The sequence below is a fragment of the Glycine max genome, chromosome 5, assembly GCF_000004515.6.
Source record: "Glycine max cultivar Williams 82 chromosome 5, Glycine_max_v4.0, whole genome shotgun sequence".
NCBI classification, from domain to species: Eukaryota; Viridiplantae; Streptophyta; class Magnoliopsida; order Fabales; family Fabaceae; genus Glycine; species Glycine max.
In genome coordinates, this window is record NC_038241.2 from 4,672,803 (window position 1) to 4,698,302 (window position 25,500).

Here is a 25,500-nt window from a genome sequence, read left to right on the forward strand (position 1 = left end):
ACTTTGGCAGGTTTTGGTTTGTACATAGTTGGCTATACGTTTACAATTTATGATGCTTGAATAGATGATGTATTTAATATATGTTAAATTCAGTTATGTAAATGTTTTATGAACAAATATACATACACACTCATGTATTATATGATACTTTTTGAGAAAGAAAAAGAAAGAAATATAAATGATAAATAATATAATTTGATAGAAAGAAAAAAATAAAAAAAAAGTATCACCTAATTGTTTGAAATTCGGGAATGTCTATAAATATTGATATTTTATCTATGTGATGTTTATTAATTACCAACTGATATCACTTTGACATCTACAATAAAATAAGTTTTATTACCAACATAATGTTTGGTAGAGGGAAATGGATGGGAGAGAAAGAAAAGATTTTTTTTTTTTTACGCGAGACCACGGAGAGGCACACGAAAATATGTGTAATAAATAAATGAACGGACAAAGAAATAAAAAAAATAATATTATAAAAACGAACTATATAACTTAAAATGGTAGTTATTGAATAATTTGAGTTTTTCTTTCATATTATAAACAAATATAGAATACATAATTAGTAATATATATATATATATATATTGGGGGATGTGACTTCTCTATTATCTTTTTCGTACTGTTTTCGTATTATTTCTTCAAACGTCGTTTGACACTTCATAAAATTTGAACAATTAAGACTTTTTTTTTTTATCAAATGTCAACACGAATTAATGAGATAAAATTCAATTATTTTTATTAAAGAATAACATTAATTAAATTATCAGCTGGGACATATACATTCAATTCAAATTTTCTTTCGTCTCACTTTTTCTTCTTCCTACCTTTCTCTTTAAATTGTTTTACATAATTATCATATTTTATCTTTATTTTTTTCCCCTCATTACTTCTCTTAAAATCTCTATTTTTCCACTATGCAATGGTGTGTAAGAAGAAACAGTCGAGGCAAGTACAAAACAACATAAAGTGAAGCCTCTTGATTGGGTTCTTCAAACCAAGTTCATCTTTGAACTAGAGAGTACTCTTGAAGGATAAATGGCTACACTAACTACTGCTTTCCTTCCTTCTAAGCTTAAGCCTCATTCGGGGCACCAAGCCTATCCATTTACACACAGAAGAACACCACTCAGGAATAAAATTAACCGAGCAGTAATGCCTGTACGTATGTCATTTTTTCTTCTTCATATGTTTAGAAGTTAGAAGCTATGAAGCACCAACACGGACATTAGACACGACATAGACACGAATACGTGGACACCTGTAATGTCCAAAATATAAAATGTAGTACGGGTGTTGTGTCGTTGTCGAATACTGACACGGACGCGTGTCGGACACTAAACACGATAAGAGACTGGAGTGTCGTGCTTCATAAGTTAGAAGTAAATTAATTAATGTTGTAGGGGCAGAGAGTGGAGGTGTCAGGTGTGGGTTGTGATCCGAATGAAAAATATATAGTTAATGATGTTCTTTTTGTTTTTGTTACGTTACGTACATTGGTTTTGGTTGGATCAGGTTGCAAGGTTGTTCGGGCCAGCCATACACTACTAGAAAAATGACATTTTATGACACAGACTCTACGACGGTTATTGGGGAACCGCCTTAAAAAGATGTGCGGTGGCTTTTTTGTAATTATCTGAATAATAATAGGATTTTACGATATTAAATCTAAGACGGTTATTAAAACCGCCTTAGAATGTGCTTTTACAATTAAACTTACGACGGGTTTAATATGAAAACCGTCTTAATATATTTGGGTTAATAAATCCTTTCGCGCTTCCTCCTCTTTCCCCTTTCGCGCTGAAGTCTCTCTAACCCTCTCTTGTAACCCTTTCGCTCTTCCTCCTCTTTGCCCTTTCACCCTAGTCTTCGAACCTCTTGCTGTCCTGTTGCTTACCTTTCGAAACTCTAAGTTGTCTTGTTGCTTACCCTAATCTTCTAAGCTGTCAGCAAAGTGAGGCGCCCTTTCGAAGAACCTCCCCCGCCGCCGCTGAACACTTTCTTTCAGCTGCAAAGTGAACCTTTTAAAGGTTCAAAGAACCTCCCCCGCCGCCGCCGTGGAACCGTAGCCTCAGCTCCGTCGCCGCCTTTCGCCGGAGTATCACCCCAACGTCGTCGTCATTGGTGAGTTGTTCTTTCTCCTTACCACTTGCCCCTAAATGTTCTTCTTTCTCAGAAATTAGGGAACATTTTGCACAGAAGCCTCACCATAACCTGCATTTCTGAATAGTGCTTGCTTTATCTCTTCCTGGCTCATACAATTTCTCTGCTCTGCATTTTTTTATTTTGATTAACGTAGGAGCATCATTTGGATCTGGTTTCTTTCTGGGTTTTGAAATGACAAGCATTGGCCTCAGTTCTAGCAATGCATGTTTGGCTTTAACCTCCGCATATTCCCCCTCTTTAGAACCGTAATTTGTTCTTAATAAATTCACACGTCCTCGGCTTTTATACTGATAAGTGATAACACGGGTTTATTGGTGGAAAATTGAAACAAACAGTTAAGTTAAGTGATTACTTCTCAGTGATATGCATGAATGCTCTGAATTTTTCCCTTATGGCCATAGAATATAGATGGGTGTCCAATTAGTCACAATGCCCTCCCTAGTTTGTTAGTTTCGAAATTTCAAGTCATTTGTGGACCCTCAATAGGACCAGTACTTTAGAAATTTTCTTGTTTAGATAATTTTTAAGCACAAGGAATTCTCCTGTTGGATTTTCTGTTTAATTTCATGCTTGATAAATTATTGTAAAGGACTATCAATATTTGACGCTCCTCTCTTGGTTATTCTAGTGTGTCATTGCCATTCTCATTAATTTTTTGATGTTGAGAGAGAAATTTGGATCCTCTATAATGACAACTACCCAGTTCCTTTGTTAAACTTTTCATAAGTACTAGCAATAATACTTTTATTATTTACTTGGGAAGGAGTACGGGTATAGATGTTATCAAATCACTTTCATAAATCAACCAGTTCCAGAGCTTTTATATGTTGTTCCTTATTCCTAAGTTGTATTTTTCTACTTAGTGTATAGCATATTTTGATGCTACAAAGTTTGTTGCCCTATTTGAAACTATCTTCAGTTGTCCATGGTTGCAGAAGGAGAAACAGCTGATGGAGATTGTGAGTTTAGTTTTCTAGCTATATCCTATGTGTTTGATCCTTTTCTTTACATGTGAATGCCATGTTTGTTATAATGCTCATTTATTAAATGTTTATAGTTCGTAGAACTAAGCTTTAGTAAGTTCAAAACCAGAAGCACTGGACCTGCTTTAGTAAGTTAAGATAAACCAAATTTGTGTCTTGCATGTTTTAGAAAAAGTTTGTCAGTATTAATTATTTCTTCTGCTCATCTTCAGAGCAATCAAAAGTTATACAACTCTGCATAAGATCTCAGTGACTGAATTGTATTCTTTGGCAGTGACCACATTTTTGTCTCTTATAAATACCTGGGAGAACACCCCTCCTAATTGGGTGGGTTCAGATCCTTGTGATGATTGGGTTGGAATCAAGTGCAAGAATTCACACATTACATCAATGTAGCGTCTCTTACCTGATACGCTCGGTTGTTGTTTCATTCTCCAGAATTTGTTTTTGAGATATTAACTTGATTGCTAGTATTTCAGAACATTATCAAGCACCGGTTTGGCTGGTCAGCTTTCTGGAGATATTGGATCACTATCTGAATTAGAGACTTTGTAAGTATTTTATTTTGAGTATGTGCTTGTACCATATCAAATTTAAGTCACACCTGGAGGATGTCAAACACTGCTCAGTTTCCATCCTATTAACTGTGACCAGAAGGCAATGATCAAGCCATGAGTGTGTGTCATATACCTCAAGCGAGGACAATTTGCCACTGGGATTTGCATGATGCATCCAGAAAGTATTAGTGTTAAACTAACACTTGGGAAATGGCTTAAGACTTGTATATTATTTCCATGGTTTTTACGTATTTTATTATTTATCAAGAATTTATTTTTAAAAAATAGGGATACAGAAAACAAGGATCAGGAATCCTCAGAATCCATGTAATAAAATCAGCATATGTTGCATTTCATTCTATCCAAATGCATCTTTTGCATGCAAAAGGAGCATTACTCCATAACATCTAACCTTCTTTCTACCAGTACCCAAACATAAGGCACAGAAAAATGTCTAATACTTGCTACGAACCCAAAGAACCTACTTCCACTCACCACTGCTTAGAAATCTGACAATGCAGAAAGGGATGTTTGGCAGAAACTCCTGTGACATAGCACAAACATCTGATGACAAACACTTCGTGTGGACAATGTACTTGAACCAATAATATTAATTCCATTAATTATCTGTCTAAACTAAGCTCAGAGAGAAAGCAGTTTTTATGATTTGATCTCTTTTTTAATTCTTGATTTTTCTTTTTCTGCTTTAAGTAACTACCGATTTTTCTCTTATAGGGATCTATCTTACAACAAGGACTTGACTGGACCACTTCCAGAATCCATTGGGGAATTGAAGAAGCTGGCAACCTTGTAATGCAGAATAGATTGCTACTAACTCAAATCTGAATTAGTTTTGATAAAAAAATCCTAACAAACCAGATGTTTTCTCGTTTGTCAACAGAATTCTTGTTGGTTGTAGCTTCAAGGGTCCTATTCCAGACAACATAGGAAATATGCAGGAGATTTTATATGCTGTTTCTTATTCCTAAGGTGTGTATTTTTTTACTTAGTATATTGCATACTTTGATGTCACAAAAATTTGTTGCCCTATATAAAATTATCTTCAATTGTCCACAGACCACTAATTCCATTGCATATTGACAAAAGAGCATATGCTTCTAAGTTAAGCAGAACCCAATTTTGATGCATAATGCATTTATCTTCTGATAGATATGACACGGACAGTTCATTCCATTGCATGTCTTGAAAGTTCAAAAATATCTAGAGCCATATGAATTTTTTTTCTTCTGAGAAATCTGAGAAAACTCATTACCCATAACTAATGACCCAGAAGAACCAGCTTCTGTTGTTGGTAAGCAGTATGAGAAAACTCCTCCAAATGTGGCATTAGTTTGAGATACCAATGAGAGGTAACTTCTTCCCAACCCCATAAGGCCAGAGACTCCTCCAAATAGACCTTTGTTGTTCCTACCACAACCAAATACAAAATCACTCACTGAAACACCTCCAAAACTAAGTGCTTCAACACCTAGGTCACCATTAGTGTAAGATCCATCACCATAGTTAACCACATAGTTACAAGTTGATGGATTACTACTTCCACAGGCTCCTGTGTTTCCTGTGGCAAATTGAAGAGATTGGCAGGTTGATGAATTGCATGAAACTGATTGATAGGAAGAGGAGGTAGAAGGTTTGAATATTGGTCCTTGTTGATTATAACATGACATGCAAGGCTCACATTGGACCCATGTCAAGTCGCTTCTAGTGTCAATTATCACAGTCATATTCTTGCTACCCAATCCCATTGTCACTATGTAGTTTAAGGTTTGCAAGTTTATACCAGAAGATAATGGAATTTGGGTTTGTGAAGCTTCTACATTATGGGTGGAGGCTACTCTTCGAATCCTGTTTTGCATTGAACGAACGCGAAGATCATCTAATATAAGCTGCTTCTGAAGCCTTCTGTTCCAATCAATTTTCTTCTCTGAGCAATGTCCTCTGTCCTTCATTTCCAGTACAATAGCACCTTTCTCCTTTCCTGAGAATTCATATTAAAAGGGATTTCATTTCTGAACTAATAAAACCATAGAGGCTTAAACTTTTAATTTGAAGCACACTATTAATACAAGGCATAATATACTATAATCCAAAGTGATGTTAAAGCAAGACATGCTTTGTCAAAGGCAGTAATCTCTTGTTTAAGACTTTGACAAAGAGAGAGAGAGAGAGACCAAATAATGAGGTTTTTCTTTTACTTAGATTCTAACAGTAAAAAGGAAGAGTGGTTAATGGAAATGCAGGTGTCCGACAAGACAAAATGGGGTTTACTTTGGTTGACCTTCAAAGGATTGGTTATAAGGACGAGCCATTCATCCTGGCAGCACAAGCAAGACAGGTGTTCTATGTTGAAGATCCCAACGACTCAAGATGGTCAGTTGTTCTTCAGGGGAAAACAATTGGTATATCTCCCGATATTGATGCTTCAACCCTTGATGTTAATGACATGCCGACCTTCTCCACAGAAATGCCTCCCGTAAATGATGAAAATGAGGAGGATGATGTATATGCGAATCGTATCGATCATGACGAAGGTTTATGGGAAAATACATCTACTTGAATGTGGTATATAACACCATTTTGTTTACCTTATCCATTGTCATTTTAAATTTCTTATTATTTGTATTTCATTACCATTTGATGCATTTATGTTGTGGTAATTTAGTTGGCTTAATTTATTTCCGTATTTCTATGCAGGCATGGCAACACCCCCGAGGTCCCCTCCACCAGCAGATTCTCCTACGGAAACCACAAAAAAGAAGACTAGACAAACTACCAGGATGCGAAGGTTGACTGCCAAAAGCTTAGATCAACCACGACCAACTGTCCACGTCAACCCTTCTACTGGTAGAGGATCTGGTCCTCATAAAGAAAAATTTCATAGTTACTTGGGGGTAGTGGCACGGGAGAAAATCCCTATCGTTCATACAACTTGGAAGGATGTCCCAGAAACTCTAAAATTTCTTGTATGGGATGACATTTTGGTAAGTACGCTAAACTGGTAACTATATGTGTCCCAGAATCTGCATGCTGTTTATGAAACTACAATGGCTTTGAATTTGGGATCCATAACTGTGGTTTGTAGTTCTGGAAGGTTTTGTGGCTGTATTAGCCACATTTGCCTGAAATTTCAGTAACCATGACTGTGATTGCAACTGTAATTTAAATCCTTGGATACTAGCAACTGAAAATATTTGTGAAGATGTTTTATGAATTAGATTGTTCTGCTCAATGGGATGAGTAAACATGAATTGGATTGATATGCAGATAGAAGTATGAGAGGTTGTACTTATTGATTTAGATGTCAGAATAGGAGTTCTGGTTGTCTAGATTTTAGAACATGTTTGTACTGTTTTTTTATGGCATAATTACATGGACAGTCGTTTTTGTTTGATCTGTTAGACATAAATTATGGGAATCTTGCCTCTTAACTTAGGTTTATTCTGTCTCAATCTCACTTGTAACATTGGACATACTTATTATTTTTTTTTTCATTTAGGTTCTTATGGTGACCATATAAATTGCCTCTTTGACCCATAAATGGTTGTTATTAGTAGTTGCTCTGGTTTTTGGTGTGGTATGTGTCTCATTCTTTAAACAAAACTTCATTAGGACTGAATAAAAAGCAAAAGGGTAATTTGAATGCATTGTTGACCTGATAATCACCTTATTATTTCTGACTTGGATGCCTCCTGGCTTGATGGGCCCAAATTTCTTAAACTCCAGTTCCAACTGAGCAGCCGTCACATTAAAGGCAAATTTCGAATGTAAATGGAGTGCCCCTCAACTGTTAGAAGAATTTGTTTATTAGAAGCACAAATATGTTTAAGAAAAATATTTGGCTGAGTTACAAGCAGCCAACTTAATGACTTACAAAAATAAAATGATATATTGCTTTAAAATTCATTTTCTCCTGACTTTGAAACACAATACCAAAGCATGACATATGTGAAAATTGAAACAAAGAACATGTACCTTCCTCATGAGCATCACTACTTTCAGGGTTGTTAACACTATCCAAAGCTGCTTCAGACACTTCAGTAGATTCTACTGACTCAACTACCTTGTTCTCAGTTTTGTTAGGCCCTGACTTTAGTGTATTAGTTTGCACATACACTTTAGTTGCAACTAAACCCTCTTTTTGGACTTTCACCTACAACAAATCTAATAAGCTTCGAAAACTTAATAACAACAGTGCTTGTAAGTGAAAGGTTTCTAGCAATACTCACAATAGATGCATAAGACTTCTTCTCTTGAGCTGAAGAAGCCAATTCTGTGGCCTGAGAATCATCATTACCATTTGACTGAAAATGTGGTTCTACATTGTCGACATTCTCAATAGGTATGTGTCTCTCATGATGATTAGATGGCTCATAAGCATTCTCAGCAACAGTTTGACCTTTGTTCACATGAGAATTTGTGGGGTCTGGTGCAGAAGAATTAGCAAAATGACTGGGTTCTGTAAAGAAGGAGAACAACATGAATCCAACTCCTGAATAAATTTTGAAAGAGAAGATAAAAAAATTTTGAATTATAATCTTGCCTGTTTCTGGTGTTACTGTAACAGCAGCTGCATCACCATCTCCAGTAACTGGAGGCAGTTCTGATGGTTCATGGTCTTCTACATACCTAAAAACATCATTCAGAACAAAATAGCCATTGTCTTGTGGAGCAAGAAAGAATGACTGTGCAAATTTTCTTCTTAAGTTATCCTTGCCAGTCAAGCATCCAGTCACCATGAAATGGAAAGCGGGCAAGGGCGCAGTAAAACAGTATTGCTGGAAGCATAAAATGAAGTGTAATAGATCCCACATACAAAAATAAAATGAATTACCCTTCAGGATGATAATTTAAGCCATAATTATGAAATCAAAAAACGGGGAAGCTTGACTTAAACCACCACCCACACACACTATAAAAGCCTTGATGTAAGTATATTGTAAACACATTTGGTTTTATGCATGTTAAAGTGTAAATTTGCTGGCTGTGTGTATAGGGATTAAATATAATTAGTTTTCTTTTAATTTCCTGTTGTTTATAAATGTAAATGTAAATTATGCATAGGATTTAAATTATTGTGTATATCTTTTCTCAGTTTATTGCTTATAAGTTTATTTCTTACAAATTTAACTTTGTCTATTTATTATTTTAGGCCAAATTTGACATACCTGAAGGTTTAACTGCGAAGAAGAAGGTTATGTCCACCGTTGGGACCAGATGGAGGCAATTTAAGTCCTCCCTGACGACCAGATATGTATATGCTGAGAATGACGATGAACAAAACAAGGATCCATCTGCTAAGTATGGTATTGATCGAAATACATGGGAAGAATTTGCAAAGACTCGACAGACCCCTACTTGGAAGGTTTAAATTTCAATCTTTTTACATAACATTTTAGTTACGTAATTTAGTTGTTAATGTCAAACATGTTTGAGTTGTATTTGAAAATGCTGACAGGGAATACGCAAAAAAGCACAGGAAATTCAAAAATTCAATGAATCTCCCCATGTACTCTCTCGTGGAGGCTACGATGTGCTTGAAAAAAAATTAATGGCCGAGAAAACCAAGTCAAGACTGAATGAAGGTGACAATAGTCAAAATGCAGATATGGTCGTCGACCCTCCATCCCCTATTGCGAGACATGAGAAGTGGAAAAAGGCTAGGACAAACAAATTTGGACAAATGACATCTGCAGCAGCTCAAGAAATCGCAGACAAAATTGTAAGTCTAATATATGCCACAATTATAAATTGTAATTTGTAACCATAACCACAAGTGAATTTGTTGTCAATGTCATAGGATGAATTACAAGGACAAGCTAAACAGGGAGCTTTTGTCCCACATGGTCGTCAAGACATCCTAAACACTGCCATTGGTCGTCCAGAGCATCCTGGACGTGTTCGTGTCGGTGGACATGGTGTGACCATAACCAGCTACTTTGGACATGCTTCCTGTGGGTCCCACAGTTCTTCGCCTGCGATCACCGCCGAAAGATTGGTTGAAATCATACAAACTATAAAGCAAGAGGTGAAGAAAGAGGTAGAAGACGAGAACAAAGATCGTATGGACAAGATGAAAATGGAGTTGGATGCGATCAAGAGTGAATTATCCCAAATTCATACGCAACAGTCAGCTCCCCCAAGACCGTCTAACCCTGACGTATTTGTTGCACGTGTTAGCACGAAAGAAAGTTGTGCTGAAGCTGCTAATAATGTTGTTGGTAACGAGCGGTCTACATTTGATACATGTAGTATGGGCTTCTACATTGTTTGTGGTGACAGTACACAGCTGGTGGCAGGGGGAAAGGTCTTTGGAGTAGGTGGCATGATACAAACTGTTGCTTATGGAGATGATGTAGTAAGGGTGTGTGTTGACACTGTATACGATGGTGAAGCCATTGTCCCGTTACCCACTTCAGAGATTCAGTATGTCAGGGACGCCATGAACTCATTCATTGGATGGCCCAGACATCTAGTGAAACCTTTATCTTATGTAAGTAATATAATAATCCCCCTGCCAAATTGTCATTTGAATACACACTTGTAATATTTGTTAAGTTGTTGATTAAATTTAATACTTATTTTTTTGTACCACTTAGGATTCTGACCTTAATGTGCGGAAGCCAGTTGAACATAGTAGTGATGCAAAGCTTGCAGGTGAATCCGATCCATTGGGAGAGTTGATGAAGATATTGTTTTATGTGTACCAGAATCCAGTGGAAGTGCCGTGGGAGGCGAACCAATTTGGACTTCCTGAGATTGGGGCAAAATTTTACATCACACATGCAGATCTAGCGGAAATAATATCAGGTGACAAGTGTTTAAACATAGCGATACTACAATTGTGGATCATGTAAGTCATTTTCCTACAACCTTTATGTTTGATTACCTGATAACCAATATTTTTACATTCAAACATTTAAAATAATCATGATTTGTCTTCGAAATAGATTTATGAATGAGTGCGGTAGAAGCAAAGCTGATCAGTCACTATATGGTTTGTTGGAGCCTCAATCTATACAAAATGCTAAGGAAAGACGGCAACAATGCCAACAATACATTGAAACATGGGTCAAGGAATCACAAAGGCAGTTGTATTTAGGAGCTTACTTGAATCAGTAAGTTCAGTTGTTCTTTGAATTTAATTTTTTTTTTTGTTGTACAATTTTGTTATTATAATTGTCCAATTCAGGGCACATTGGCAACTATTTGTTCTCCACCCAAGGGAAAACACGGTCGTTTGGTTTTGTTCTCTGAGGAAGAAGCCTGATATTAGCATCAAAGGCGCAATTAACAGGTTCTATTCAAATATACAAATCATGGCATCATTTAGTTGGTAATTGTTGTTACATATACAGCAAAAATGGTTGTCATATATATGCTATTTTCTTTAACTAGTGCAATGAAGACAATAACCAGTTCTTTTGAAGGCATGTCTAATCAAGGTGCACCTCGGTGGGTTGAACCCAAGGTAATCAATACTTGTTTGTAATGAACCGTTTGCACATCTTTAAGTGTTGAATGTTAAGTAACCATTAAAAATGTTATATGTAGACTAATGTGCAAAGCGGAGGGTTTGAGTGCGGATATTATGTCATGCACTGGATGTGGTGCATCGTGACTGCCGGTTTGAAGGATGACTGGCACAAGGTAAACATAATGCATGGAGTTACAATTGTAACTTTGGTTAATATTTGTTAAGTTACTAATAATTTTATCTAATGTTAATTTTGTAGTGGTTCTCTGATGGCTCATCGTTAGACGTGGAGGCCATCACATCAGTTCGACAGAAATGGGCAACTTACTTTTTATCTTTTAGGAAAAGCAGTTGCTAAATTTGATTTGTATTATGTACAAGTACATTTGTATGTTGGATACATTAGAGGATCATTAATTCAAAAAAAGGTATTCAATTTGCATGACTACAATTGTTGGCTACAATTATGTCATTTGATGCTATTGTTCAGATTTCATTTGATGCTATTATTTAATTTGCATGGTCTGATATAATTTATAGGTACCAGAGATCAATGTAAAAAAAATGCATCAATAAAACGAAATAAAAAAAAATTATACATACAAAGACGGTTCCCGAAAACGTCGTAAAATTACAACATAATGTAGAACTACAAAGTCGGTTTCCATAACCGTCGTAAATTGACATAACATACAAAGACGTTTCCCCTAAAACGTCTTCGTATGCAGTCTTGACATACCATCTAAGACGGTCACAAAGACCGTCGTAAATGGGCATAACAACAAAGACGGTCATCAAAACCGTCTTAAAAATGTAGACGATGGGCACCTACTAAGACGGTCATCACAACCGTCTTTATAACCCAAAATTATCTGTGCACTTTAAGACGGTTATCGAAGAAACGTTGTAATATTTGGCGCATTCTAAGACGGTTATATATAACCGTCGTAGTATTGAAACCTTACAACGACGGTCCCATAACCGTCGTAAAATAGCTTACACATTTTACGACGTTGGCATTAACGACGGTTGAAAACCGTCGTGACATGGGCATAAGAACCGACTTAAAATCCAATTTTTCTAGTAGTGATATTTGATGCGTCGAAGCTGAAGGTTTTATTCTTAGGAGTGGACCAAAAGAAACACCCCTCATATCTTCCAAGAACTTACACGCTAACCCATTGTGACATTACCTCTAAAATCACCCTCTCCATCTCGCAGACCATAAACAAAACTCAGGTATTTCTTCAATGCTTTGTTTTGAGTTGGTGAATGATGTTATGACTTATGATCGTTAGAAAGAGATAACACTTGGATAGTTGAAAGGTGGTGGATCAAATTTCATCAAGTTTAAAGAAGAAGAAATATATTTGATTTAAATCACTCTAATCGTTCCTTAATACTTAATCAGTTTGATTTTATATTCAACTTAATAAGATCAAGTCCAATTTATTCTGATTTTGGATTGCATTGTTTTTCAGATTTTGAAAAAGAGTCTGTCGCACGTGCGATTTTTAATCATATTTTTTTTCCTATCATTTAATAAAAATATTATTAAAACCTTTTACAGCATTTAAAAAAGAATTTCACCAAATATAAATAAATGTTATTAATAAATTTTCCAAGTTCAAACTTCTAGCCACATGAAGCACAACATTTAATCAAATGTGATAAAACATATCAGTAACATTTAATTATATTTGATGACATTTTTTAAATGATGTTAAAAAAATTTAGAACACTTTTATTAAATATTAAACGAAAAAAATAAGCTATTAAAAATCACATGTGTAGTTTGCAACTAATCAATGATTTTTTTTTCTTTCAATTATATCAAACTACTTTCATTTTTATTTTATACGTGTATTTAATATTATTTATTTTCTATTATGTTAAATTTATCACCTTTTATTTTTAAATCAAAATAAATTTTAACTATAATGCATTATTTTATTTAAAAATATTTATTTTTATGAATTTTAGTTATATAAAATAAAGGCTTAAATCCCTATAAAATAAGGTTTTTTTTTAATGTTTTAGTCTTTTAAAGATTTTTTTATCTTAGTTTTTCTATTTTTTTTGTTCCTTTTATTAAATAATAATATAAATTAATGATGCAACAATAGTAATAATGTTCACCGTTCATTACTCGTCGCATGCTAAATTAATGATAAAAATAAGAATGATAACCACAGTTCCAAACAAATTCTGATACGAGTATGGCGTGGGCTACTTTACTTTTTAACTTTAAAATATGATAAATACCAATAAGAATATATATTGGTTAAAAATTTAAAGTAAAAATATTTTTATTTAAAGGTGAAAATTTGTGTTCATGATTTTTATATTCTTTTATGATTTTGATAATAATTTTTTTAATTTCTCAATTAATGTTTTAAGGATTATTTTTAAATAATAATAATAATAATAATGTGTCATGAATTTGAAAATATGAGGTTGGGATTGTGTATGCCAAAAATGATGGGTGCGTGCGTGCCTGGGTCACTGGGTGGGACTGTGGCTCGTGCGTACTGACATAGCTTGTGCAAATGGTTACTACCACAGGCTGGCACAACGCTAACATGTGGATGGAAAATGAGCAAATGACAGATATTTAATACATATATGATAACTGATGTAATAAGGAAATAAAATAGAAAATAAATATATAATAATAAAATCTAATGTGAATTACGTGTTCAAAAGTTAAGTTTTGTTCATATTATTAACATTAATAGTCACATGACTGAAAAATTGTCGTTAATCTTGCTATGTCAAATTGTCATAATTTTTAGCGGGTTAAAACCATCACAAAAAACCATCACAAAATGAAGGTGTGGATTTTTTTTACAGCCATTATCGTCAGCAAGGTTTTGTTGTGATTTTGCAATGTGATTGGTCACATCACATCACAATTAGTGTTAAAGATAGAAATTAAAATATACAATTTTCTAGTATAAAAATTAAAATTTAAAATGAGATGAAAGGAGTGAAAGTGGAAGAAAAAAAATGCAAATAATAATATCATTTTGTTTAAAAAAATAAAAAAAATTGAATTCCAGAAAAAAAAAATTTTGAAAAAAATTCTTTTACTTTTTCTTCAATTAAATTTCAAAAGTTTTTTTTTTCGGATTTTCTTTCCTCCCCTACCAAATATTGGAATAGTGAGCAAGTTAATTTATTCTTACCCGGTCATAAGATGATTTGATACTTGAAAAGGGTCAGAATTAGAATGATGAGAAAGTGATAATTAGAATCTTTGGTTAACATAACATTTTAATTATTCACATTTGTCTGTAAACAAAAAATAGGAAATTCACTTTAACATTTAAAATAGAGTGCAATGGATACTCCAACGTGGTATTAAAAGATTGATTTTATAAAGGATTTTTCTAATGTTTGTAATGCACAATGAAAAAAGTGAAAATAGAATTTTTATTAAAAATATTTATTATATAAAAATACAAAGTTATTCAATAGTTTTTTTTTATAAATAGAGCACTAATTTTACTCATTTGGTCTATTACTTTAAAATAAAAGAATGATATTTTTACATTTCTTGATAAAAAACAATTCTTTACACGATAAATTAAAATAAATACGCAGTTAATAAAATATATTTAACAAACAAATTCTTTTTGTAAAACACGTACAGTTGCAAGGGTGGTACAACAAATTACAAAGGGATGAAGTGGTGGCACATTGGAGGAAAATTAATGGGAAAATTTCTAACAGAAAATGGCCATTTTCTGTTAGATAGTAAGCAACTTTTCTTATCATGAATTTGAATAATCTCTCTCACTATCCAATTTAATGACTGTAACTATATTTCATTGCATATATATATATATATATATATATATATATATATATATATATATATATATATATATATATATATATATATACGGTGATAAAAACTTGTTTAAGGACTACCCAGAGTTGCATGAAGCATTGGTTTGGGTTTACTTTCACGCAAATAATTCAAAATTCAACAAGGTAGAATGTTTGGGCCCACTGAAAGATGTATGCGCATACTCAAATGGGTCCCATGTGAACGTGCGCTCATGCATGAGCTCAATCACGTGGTCTCTTAAGAGTTAGTCAAGAGCTTCTTATGTCGCAAACCTAAAATGATTGGAGCTGAATTATTTTTCTCATTTAGTATGCAGGGAGAACTTTTGGCAATTAAATTGGACTGTCGTCGTGTGTAAGTATTCAGCGTTAGAAAAAAAAATGAAATTGAATTCAATGTAAATACATATTATGATATTTGCCTGTGTTTTTGTTAGCACTACAACAATGTGATCATGACTTAATTTAGACTGTGACCGATGCATGGATTATTATCTTAATCTAGTAAGCCTTAATTATGTTCATTAGTTTGGTAGAAGTGAGCATAATATCACTTTATAAATTATATACTTTAGGATTCTTTACCGAAACTTTGATGATAAGTTGTAGGTTTAGGAAATTACGAAATGCAAACAATCTAACCTTATTATTAGCTGCAAGAATTATATGGTTGTTGAATTGGAACAATTAAAAACTCAATTTTCCAATTGCAAATTTAAATTACAAAAAATTCTAGAAGATTAGTCAGGAAAAATATTAAGAAAAAATTCAACAACTAAAATCACATAAAAAGAAATGGGATTTTTATAGAAGATTCAAGTTAAGGTTCATCCTAACCTAATCCTAAGAAATTTAGAAAATCATAATGATAAAAAGAAAAACCATGAAAGATGAAGAGATATCCATGAATATTCAAGAATGGTCCTTGTCAATTCTTCAAACTTCAAAGGTAGATGATAAATCTTCAACATCTATTTTACTTCTATAGTCATAGGAAAAATCAAAATAGAATAACTTAATAACCTTTTTTTTTTTTTCTGAATCGTACCCCTTTAATCCCTTTGGTCGTATGACGGACAATCATTTTCTTGAATTTAGTTCCTTTATTCTTACGCATTCGAGACTATGAGATGGTGTATCCCTTCAGTTCTCTCGATCGTATGATGGACAATCATTTTCTTGAACTTAGTCTATGCATACTTACACACTTGAGACTGCGAGATTGTGTATTCCTTTGCTCCCACTCAGTTCTATGATGAACGACCATTTCCTTGAATTTAGTCTCTTCGTGCTTACACACTCGAGTCTATGTACTCCTTCAACCCCCTTAATCGTATGATGAACAACCATTCTCTTGAATTTAATCTCTTCATGTTTACACACTTAAGATTATGGGATTGTGTAAGCAACCTTAACCGCTTGCAATACGTGTTCAAGGATTTCGAAGCAAAAGATAAGGTTACCTACAATATACTCTTGTGAAAATATTGAATCGATCAGTTGTGATACATTCATATATAAATCCCAAAGTTTGACCTAGAGAGATATATTACGTTTTACACTTGAATGCTCTTAGATTAGGTCTTCTTTCCTAAAGGCACGATCTAGCTACAAGAACATGAATAGAAACCAACTTTGGATCATTTGGACTGCAAGAAGGTAGTAGGCACCACTTTTGCAACCCATTTTGAAAATAAGGATGTGTTGGTTCTAAGTGCGAGTCTTATTGGTGTTGGGTCTCAATCTTTTAGACGTTATCTCTACTAAGCATAATTTTTTGTTTGTCAGGCATTGACAGGCTAAACTAGTTTTTAATTTCTTCATGAAAATTGTAGATAATTTTGTTGTGAAATTTTGGTATTAATATCACGTCGTTTTGATATATACAGCTCAAGTATACTCAAAACAATTCACCTAAGCTAGGCTGCTAAGATAGCACATCAAATTAATTCAAGCCCTATTTCATCTATGTTCCACACTGAATATGATCAAACTCTCTTTATGAGAAGTGTATATCTATGTTTAATCTTTTTTCATCACTAAGATCATTCTAATGGCTTAACGAGAGTCTGGGTTGTGACTAAAGGTGACAAATTGGGCTGTCTGACCTATGCCCACTAAACTAGAGCCTAATCTACCATGTACCGGACTAGCAGGTGAACAGGTCTAATTAGTCATTCATAAAAGTAAATATACTTAATATACAAAATCCTAATACTATAATATACTAATACTTTATCAATTTAATACATCAAAACATGTAAAGAAAAAGCTATATAAATCTACACTCGTAGTAAATTATGAATCCTAAAATCCATAATTTCTTCCATTATTATTTTCTATGCTAGCTTGTCATTTAGTAGCACTTGAGTTTTACTAAATCGAAGAATGCAACACCACATGATTTCCAATAATATTTGTTTAACTTGATTTATGAAAATTACAAGTGAAAACTATAAAATTTAATTAAATGATTTTTTATGAATTTCTATTAAAGTTTCAACACAATTAATTCAATGAAAACTAGTCAATGATGTAAAATAGACGGTAAAAGCTTCTACTATTTTCTATGAGTATACAGCCAAATATTTTATATAAATTATTATGATTAATCATTATTAATTATAATTAAGATTTTGTAAAATTTTATATTATTTTTTTGATATTGCAGATGAAAATAATATTATTTCATCAAGTGTCAAATGTGTGCTTTATGACAAACTTTTTCGAATGAGAAAAAATACACAAGACTGATTCCCATCCATGTTTCATGACTAATTAGTCCTTTCATGTCATTGAACCATAAGAAACTTCAATATTCATTTTGAAAACTTTCACCAAAACGATAATGTTTTCCCTTCTTACAATCTCTTACATACATCATGAGAAACGAAAATTTCCAAATTATTGAACTGGACCATGCTATTGATGAGAAGAGAAATACTAAGAATATATTTTTTGAAATATACTTTTTTTTATTGATTAAAATTTATTAAAAGTCATAAAATTTTATATATTTCATATTTTATTTAATTTCTCTGATGATTTTATAATTTTAAATAAACTTTAACCAATAAAAAAAAGTGGTTAAAAATAATGTGTTCCTAAACCTCTTACTAGAATCCAAAAAGAGGAAAGGAAGGAAGCCTAAACTAAGTGTTAAATTGTTTACACTTCTATTCTCCCTCATTTTCACTTTATGCCTCCAAAACACTCCCCTAATTGATCTGGAAATCCACAGCCCATCTCCCCATTTTTCCTGCATTTTTTAGTGCTTTAAAGTTCCAACTCCAAGGTTCTCTATCCATTCAAGACCATTGTTCCTCCATTCAAGAACAAGAAGCCTATTACTTGAGAGGAGTAAGGTGGGGTGATATATGTGAACTGCTGCTGGATTCAGTTGTGTCTCTGGTGGTTACGTACCGCATATTTCAGCAATATGTTTGAAGGATGGACTTTTTTGGGTTTTGTAGTGGTTATATTAGAATTGTCAATTATATTAGTAAAATCGCTACTGTCCTTATGAACTATTTTGTAGTATCTTTTAAACACTTTTTGAGAAGGATAGTGATGTGTTCTAATAAAATCTTTTCATCTGCCTTTTTTTAAAAAAATAAAAATAAATAAAGATTACTTGACAATCAATTTTGACATTTTCATCTTCTTTTCAGAACGCAAACCCTCTAGTGTGGGTAAATCTCCTCATCCTTGGCAATATATATATTTTTTAAAACCAATGTTTTTCCTTCCCTTATCTTCTCCTTCCCCACAATCAGAAGTAAAAGCGACAGGGTTAATAAATGGAGGAAAGTATCAAAACTCCTAAAAAATTAATAATTATATACAACAGATGATACAAGCTTGCTAAGGATGTTCTCTGTATACTCATCTTGAATATATAACATCGGAGAGAACTATTGTAAAAAAGAAAAGAATCGAAGGAGAGCTACAACTCCATTAACATGTATAAATCTCCGACGGACAATAAAATAAAATGACCTTGTTGTAAATAAGAAATGAGACTCCACACGAATCGCATGAATGTCTACGTCTTTGGCAGCCATCATGTAACTTTCTTAGCTCCCTGCAATGCTCTCTAATCGGTAAAGCATGCCATTGTTATGTTATTTTTTCACATGATAAGTTTTTTCACCATGGTGCTCTCTACTCTGATATTTCTTTCTGCTCTTTCTGCACAGCAACCCAAACTTTGAAATATGCCACATTGATTGAATCAAAATGCCAGGAGCAATCACCTAATAATTGTTCTTCCAAAAGATGATGCTCCGATTTCACTATCAGTATTCTGCATCAATGGTCACGTTCAGTTTGTCAATCATTAACACATACAGTAAACAATAAGATAAAGGGAGCGGATTCTCTCATGTTAAATTTTCACTTGATCATATCATGTGGAAATTGTCTCTCTCTTCATAGAAATTAAATGTGAGGTCATATTAAAATTTGTGTAAATTTAAGAAGAGAGAGATAGACACAATTTTTTACAAACACTCATGCAAAAATTTAACATTAAAGGATCCATTCCCATCATTAGATGAGATTAACCATCAAACTGATTTAATCACTAAAAATCACTTTACTGAGGTTGGTAGGGGTAACTAGTTGATTAACCATCTATATATTTAAGTATTTAACCAAAATATATAACTGATGAATTAAAAAGGATTGGCATGATAATTGTTATTCAAATTTGTGGCAATTAGTAGGTATATTATTGGTTAGATCATTTTTTAATCCCATGTGTATAGGATATGCCAAGCATTTTTCATGCACAAAAATAATATTTCTCTTGTATACTCAGCCTCTTTCATGGCACTAACATAAAATCCATAAATAAAAACAAGGAATGACACACAAGTCATTTTCATAAAAGCAAAACAACTTGAGATTTAAAAATCTTTCTCAAAGGAAGAAAAAAAAAGGACAAGAAACCAAAGGTGCTGCTCAGTTATAAAACTATTTAAAGTGAATTTAATGTATCTCCAGTCATATTCATAGGAAGAGGGACACAGTTCCAAGTACGATGAAACATAATATATTCACAAATGTAAATAAGCAGCAGGGCTGTCCACAGCACAAATTTTTTATCCATCTTTCATTGAATAATTTACCTGTGATTTAGGGGAAGGGAATACGTTCCAGAACCTAAGTGTTTCATCACCAGCTCCAGTTACAATAGTCTGAAACAGTATAACTCATCACAACCAGAAACATAGTACATATGATAAAACGGAAAGAAATCATTTTCTTAAACATAGACATAGACACAGTAATATATAAAGATGAATAGGTAAAAGAACTGAAATACCTGTCCATCCGGAGAAATGGCAAGATAAAGAACTCTGTAGGTATGACCCGTAAGAGTGGCCAACTGAATCGAAGGACCAAAAATGATGGTAAGACATGTTAAAATTAAGTAAAAATAAAAGAGATTCGGCTTATCACAGTAGATATAGTGTACCTTTGACATGGAGGGGTATCTCCAAACAATTATCTGGTTCTGGGAATAGCCATGCGTGCTTACTAGTTCATTGACATTTTTGGACCAGACAAGATTGCAAACCTGCCGTATATGAAGGTTGAACATCATTTTGTGTTAAGAAAGAGAAAAGGCAGAGCAGAAAGGCTCTTTAGTCATTCTCTCAGTATGTGAAGGGGCAAATGCCACAAGTTCTTAAAACAACTTATAAATTGCAAGAAACTTAAAGTATCAAACTTACACAGCTATGAATGATCAACTAAAATGACATTTAATCTAGCATTATTTAGGTAATTTTTACAACTTTAGAATAGTAAAAGACTAAAGAACTATTAATTCATACACCTTCAACTTGTAGCCTAAGCTTTTAAGAGAGATGGTTTATTGCAAATAGTGAATGTTATAACTTGTCAGTTACCATAACCTATTTGCTATTTGTTGTGGATCTGTCGTAGCTAATTATTCAGCTACTATGATGTATTTGAGATAATTCTGTGTTTTTGGGCTTTAAGACATCAAGTCTTATCGTTCAACATTAACCATACTCATTGCAATAACAGAGAGTAATGTCCATCTTGAGGTCCAATGTTGCTGTACCATGCCCTTTTCTAATCCTTTCTTGAACATCTATATCTTTTTTCAACAGTGTATTTTGAATCATTTTTCAAGTGCTAATTTTATTCTTTTCATTTTCCATTTTGTAGATTTTGGTTCAGCAATTTAAATGAGTTATCAAAATTACCCTTCAACAGAAGGAACACATATTTTAGCAACTAATCTTTGTAGTACCAACAAATAACCACTCTTGTATTAGAGCAATTATTAAAATGTAGTGAATTTGATATGAAGTATAAACAGGTTGCACAAGTATTTTTACCTGACTTCCCGTGTCCATGCAGCTTAAATGTGAGTTTGTGGTTGTATTCCAGAAACGTATGCATCGGTCTGCAGTTCCTCCCCCAGATGCAAGAAGTCCGTGAAGATGAGGAGACCATGCAATAGCTTTAACAGCTGCTGTATGCTCACAGTACTTCAGGACAGGCTGAGTTGAGTGTTGATTCCAAACAAACAACTGCAAACACAAGAAATAAATTATTAGTACTTATGCAGGAAAACTAAAGAATTATAGTGCAGTTGGATAGTTCAGAAGAATGATTAAGTTAGCACTTGCATACTCTGTTGTCATTTCCTCCAGATGCCAACTCACGGTTATCATAAGACCACTTCAGTCCACAAACCTTTGAAAAACCAAAAAGGAAAATCAAAATCTTGCTGAATACCTTGAATAGTAGTTTGGTTAGACAAGACGAAACTGAAGGAAATAAAAACAAGCCTGACCTCTGATTTGTGCCCTGACAATTTACTGACAAAATCTTCTTGTGCACGGATATCTCTTTGATAAATATTCTTATCCCTGCCGCCAGAAGACAAAAGAGATGAACTCCAAGCCAAGGTCCCAACCCGTAACCGATGACCCTCCATAGATCTTATCTTCTTGCATCGAGATGCATCCCAAATCTACATGTATAATAATCAGACCCACGCATAGGTTAATTGGTGGCTTAGTAACAGAACATAATTGGTGGCTAGGTAACTGAACTAGCAAGTTTCAGGGATGCAATGGAGAAAAAAGGCATATCTTGATCATGTGAAACAGTTAAGCAGAGATCAACTTGACACCAATTTTTCTAAGGAAAGCTGATCTCAAGGAAAATGTTTAAGGTAGAAGTGATGCACTAGATATCTAACTTAAAAGGAAACTGAGCAACCAATATCTACCCCGCCCAAATTTAGCTCAATCAAGAACAAATTCTTGCCATTTACTCACCCTTGAGGGTAAAGGATTATGGACTACAGAACTGGTGTTTTAAGATTCAATCAAGCAAGCAAACTAAGTTTCTATATTAAAAGTCTAATACATGAGATGTCTGTGAGCTATATCAATATATGATAGAACCAAAAACTAAATAACCCATTTAGTAAGTGTGTGTTTGTATAAATGTTTTGGCCTCCATTGAACAGGATTTCACATACTCCCAAGCACCAAATGTGACTGTAAAAATTGGCTTAATTATCAATTTGGTTCCTTCATTTATTTAGAATTTCAATTAGGTCCTTCTATTTTTGAAAATTTCAATCGGGTCCTTTAAAAAATAAAGGGACCTAATTGAACATTCCAAATAAATAAAAGGACCAAATTGATATTTAAGTCATAAAAATTTGAAGCTTTTATGTTGAATGGCCGTTCAATGTGTATTCAAACACACCTTAAATGATTCACCGACACAAGAACAACCCACGTTGACAATGAAACAAGACAGTACAGAATACGACACAACACAACACGACAAGGTCTACAATACAAGATTTAGGAACGGCATAAACATATTAAAAAATTATATCAATAAACATAATTGCATATCCAAACATGAAAACATCATTAAATGTATTAAATATACCCAAATATGCCTATGAGCTAAAACATTTATAAGGTATTTAAGTGTCTCTGCTTCATAAAAAGAAAGCAAAGGGAGTGATTTGTTCCCCAAGAAAGCTTTTTAGCAAAGTGATTGAAAGGAAGGGGAACAAAAAGATATCACTGAAATTTTCTAACCTTCCAATTTTAGGCATCATCAATAAAAATGAAATAAAATAATTGATAATATGGAAAAGCAGTACAGAAAATCCTTATTTTTTATTCTAACTAATCCCAAACAAACATATCTATATTCCAATTATTTTTCAAAGATGAACCATGTTATTAATGAAAAAATCATCAGAATATTTTCCATGATATTGCCTTCAGTAATGACTAATAAAATCATTTGCATTCAATTCTGTATAATCTAGACAGATAAACTGTTAGTGGCAGTGTGGCACACAATTTGATACTTGTCACTTTAAAGCTAATAGTCCACACACGCACTCTGTCCTCTAGAAAGGCTCAGGTCACCTACTGGAAGTCTAGCAACTAATTGACTACCCTCGAAAGCTATCTTCAATTGTTTCCCCTCTACTCTAGCAAGTTCTTATTAGTTACTTTCTATTATTTTTTCTCTCCAACCAAAACGAAGGACCGCATCGTCGTCTTGACACTTTACCCCAATGCTCACTTCTTTTTGCCATGTTTCTTTCATCGTCTTTGCGAAAACAAGCTTAGAGCTTACAAAATGCATTAGGGCTTCAGCATCAACAACAGCTATTGATCCCCCACATCGACGACGCTGAATGGTTAAAGAGCATCACTAGGCTGAAGGTGATCAAACGTGATTGCATTCCTACACAAATCAATTGCCATGACTAAAGCTTTTAAAAAACGATTCACAACCACAATTGCGGCCATAACACGTCAAGGCTTGTAGGGTCTACATGACAACATCACATCCACAATTACAGCCGCATTTTTTGCAGTACCAGGATCACAAGAAAACAGAAACCGCAACCACAATTTAAAAACATGCCCATCATATGAATCCGTAAACTCTTACCTGAACTTTACCATTGCTAGTTCCAACAGCAAGGTGTGTACCACGCTGAGCCCAGCCAACCGAACAAACGAGGTCATCAATCCCCAAGTCACATAATTTAGTAACCTGCACAATCACATCAAGACAGAACAAATTACAAAAGACGAATCTCTCAATTCGCATAAACACGACACCAGCTAACTCACATCACTACCACAGAGGAATTAAAGTTCCAAATTAATCCTATGCATTACATTCCTCAAATCAAATAATAAAAAACGAAAAAACTCACCTTGCTGCTACAAGCATTCCAGAGATAAACACAGTTTCCCAGACCAACAGCCAACACATTATGCGAAGACCAATCCACAAGATTCAGGTAAAAATCATCTTGCAGCGCAGGCGCATCCAGAACCTACCACGCAACACACTCTCACATCACAATCTCCATAAACTGAAAAAAATAAGAAAAATTTAACCAAATTAAGTTAAATTTACCTTAAAAGGCGACCTCGGAACCTTCCTCGGAGCCTTGACCGGGCCGTGGACAACGCCGGGGACCGAATCGTCGCACAAGAACGGCGAGTGCGAGTGCATGGACTGGCGCGTCTCGGTTTTGTAACGGAAGATATTCCGGCTGGGGAGAGTCATCGCCGGCGAGTGCGGCGGCTCGATGTCGGGGCCGAAGAGCGCGGTGCGGAGGAGCGTGGTGTAGGCGCTGGAGCTGTCGTCGCCGCCCCCGGGAGGCCAGGCGATGTCGAAGAGCGCGAATTTCGAGGCAGATCTGCTGGGAATGAAGCGGTCGGAGTAGATTGTTCTGGAAGGCGAGGTGTAGTGGTTGGAGTTGATCATGCGGTCAACGTGCCGGAGAGTCGCCGCCGCGGCGGCCGGAGGAATATTCAGGTGGCCGGACGAGTCCTCCATGGCGGTTCCGGTGGTGAGATCTGAGAAAGAACGAACGAACTGCGGCAGAGGCTGTTATTATTTTCCCGGGAAAAAAACCCTGTAAAAAAGTTGCAGCTGTTTTTTCTGTTTGTTTTACTTTATTTGAAGTTTTAATATATATAAATGGCGATGGAAGCCTTGCTTATCGTGCTCACTCTGGCTCCACCAGCTGACCGAATAACTCTCTTCGACTCTTCTTATATATGCGCTTTTTACATGCAATGCAAGGAAAGAATATCACACTCACTCAATTTAAAAAAATAATTGTTACGTTAAATAAGTTTTTTTTAAAATTAAAGAATCAATGATATTTTTTCAGTAACTTTAGTTATTTATTAAGTTAAATAATTTAATAAAAATAACATGATATTTTTATTAGTAAAAAAAATAAACTTAAAAAATATGATTCTCACCCCCTCAAAGAAAATATTTTTGTGAAAATGTAAATTAAAAATGATTTCTGAAAATCATAATATTTTGGAAATATTTTTTTTGAAAATTTGTACCAAACGTGTCATGGCAGTAT

General features: G+C 34.1%; 3 protein-coding genes and 1 pseudogene across 3 annotated transcripts; 1 reads left to right on the forward strand and 3 right to left on the reverse strand.

Moving 5' to 3' along the window:
* The first annotated feature begins 3,096 nt into the window (after window positions 1-3,096).
* Window positions 3,097-4,701, forward strand: LOC102668593 (leucine-rich repeat receptor protein kinase HPCA1-like). Its single transcript, XM_014775927.2, has 5 exons — window positions 3,097-3,131; window positions 3,430-3,547; window positions 3,635-3,706; window positions 4,448-4,522; window positions 4,614-4,701. Exons 1-5 carry the CDS (start codon window positions 3,098-3,100, stop codon window positions 4,699-4,701), a joined length of 387 nt encoding a protein of 128 aa, XP_014631413.1. The 5' UTR covers window position 3,097.
* Window positions 4,702-4,923: 222 nt separating this feature from the next.
* Window positions 4,924-5,724, reverse strand: LOC100799405 (aspartyl protease family protein At5g10770; the record flags this gene model as incomplete). Its single annotated transcript, XM_003525499.4, has 1 exon — window positions 4,924-5,724. A coding segment is annotated over one exon (801 nt), but the record flags the coding sequence as incomplete, so codon positions are not given.
* Window positions 5,725-7,225: 1,501 nt separating this feature from the next.
* On the reverse strand, window positions 7,226-8,469 carry LOC100799940 (nuclear transport factor 2-like; annotated as a pseudogene).
* Window positions 8,470-18,873: 10,404 nt separating this feature from the next.
* On the reverse strand, window positions 18,874-25,146 carry LOC100800467 (protein FIZZY-RELATED 2). The gene is made up of 10 exons (XM_003525501.5): window positions 24,528-25,146; window positions 24,322-24,444; window positions 24,051-24,155; window positions 21,901-22,080; window positions 21,738-21,800; window positions 21,440-21,634; window positions 20,545-20,646; window positions 20,392-20,454; window positions 20,195-20,263; window positions 18,874-19,368 (listed from the first exon to the last, which is right to left on the reverse strand). The coding sequence occupies exons 1-10, from the start codon at window positions 24,951-24,953 to the stop codon at window positions 19,315-19,317; spliced, it is 1,380 nt and encodes a 459-aa protein (XP_003525549.1). The 5' UTR covers window positions 24,954-25,146; the 3' UTR covers window positions 18,874-19,314.
* Between the last annotated feature and the right edge of the window lie 354 nt (window positions 25,147-25,500).

What these genes read in the sequence shown, in the direction of transcription:
- LOC100800467 (XM_003525501.5), bottom strand. Translation starts at nt 24,953, where the DNA reads ATGGAGGACTCGTCCGGCCACCTGAATATTCCTCCGGCCGCCGCGGCG. An exon ending in GCATGGACACGGGAAGTCAG is followed by an intron (nt 20,647 to 21,439) that starts GTAAAAATACTT and finishes CATATACGGCAG; the next exon opens with GTTTGCAATCTTGTCTGGTC. An exon ending in GATACCCCTCCATGTCAAAG is followed by an intron (nt 20,455 to 20,544) that starts GTACACTATATC and finishes CCTTCGATTCAG; the next exon opens with TTGGCCACTCTTACGGGTCA.
- LOC102668593 (XM_014775927.2), top strand. Translation starts at nt 3,098, where the DNA reads ATGGTTGCAGAAGGAGAAACAGCTGATGGAGATT. An exon ending in CTATCTGAATTAGAGACTTT is followed by an intron (nt 3,707 to 4,447) that starts GTAAGTATTTTA and finishes TTTCTCTTATAG; the next exon opens with GGATCTATCTTACAACAAGG. An exon ending in TTGAAGAAGCTGGCAACCTT is followed by an intron (nt 4,523 to 4,613) that starts GTAATGCAGAAT and finishes GTTTGTCAACAG; the next exon opens with AATTCTTGTTGGTTGTAGCT.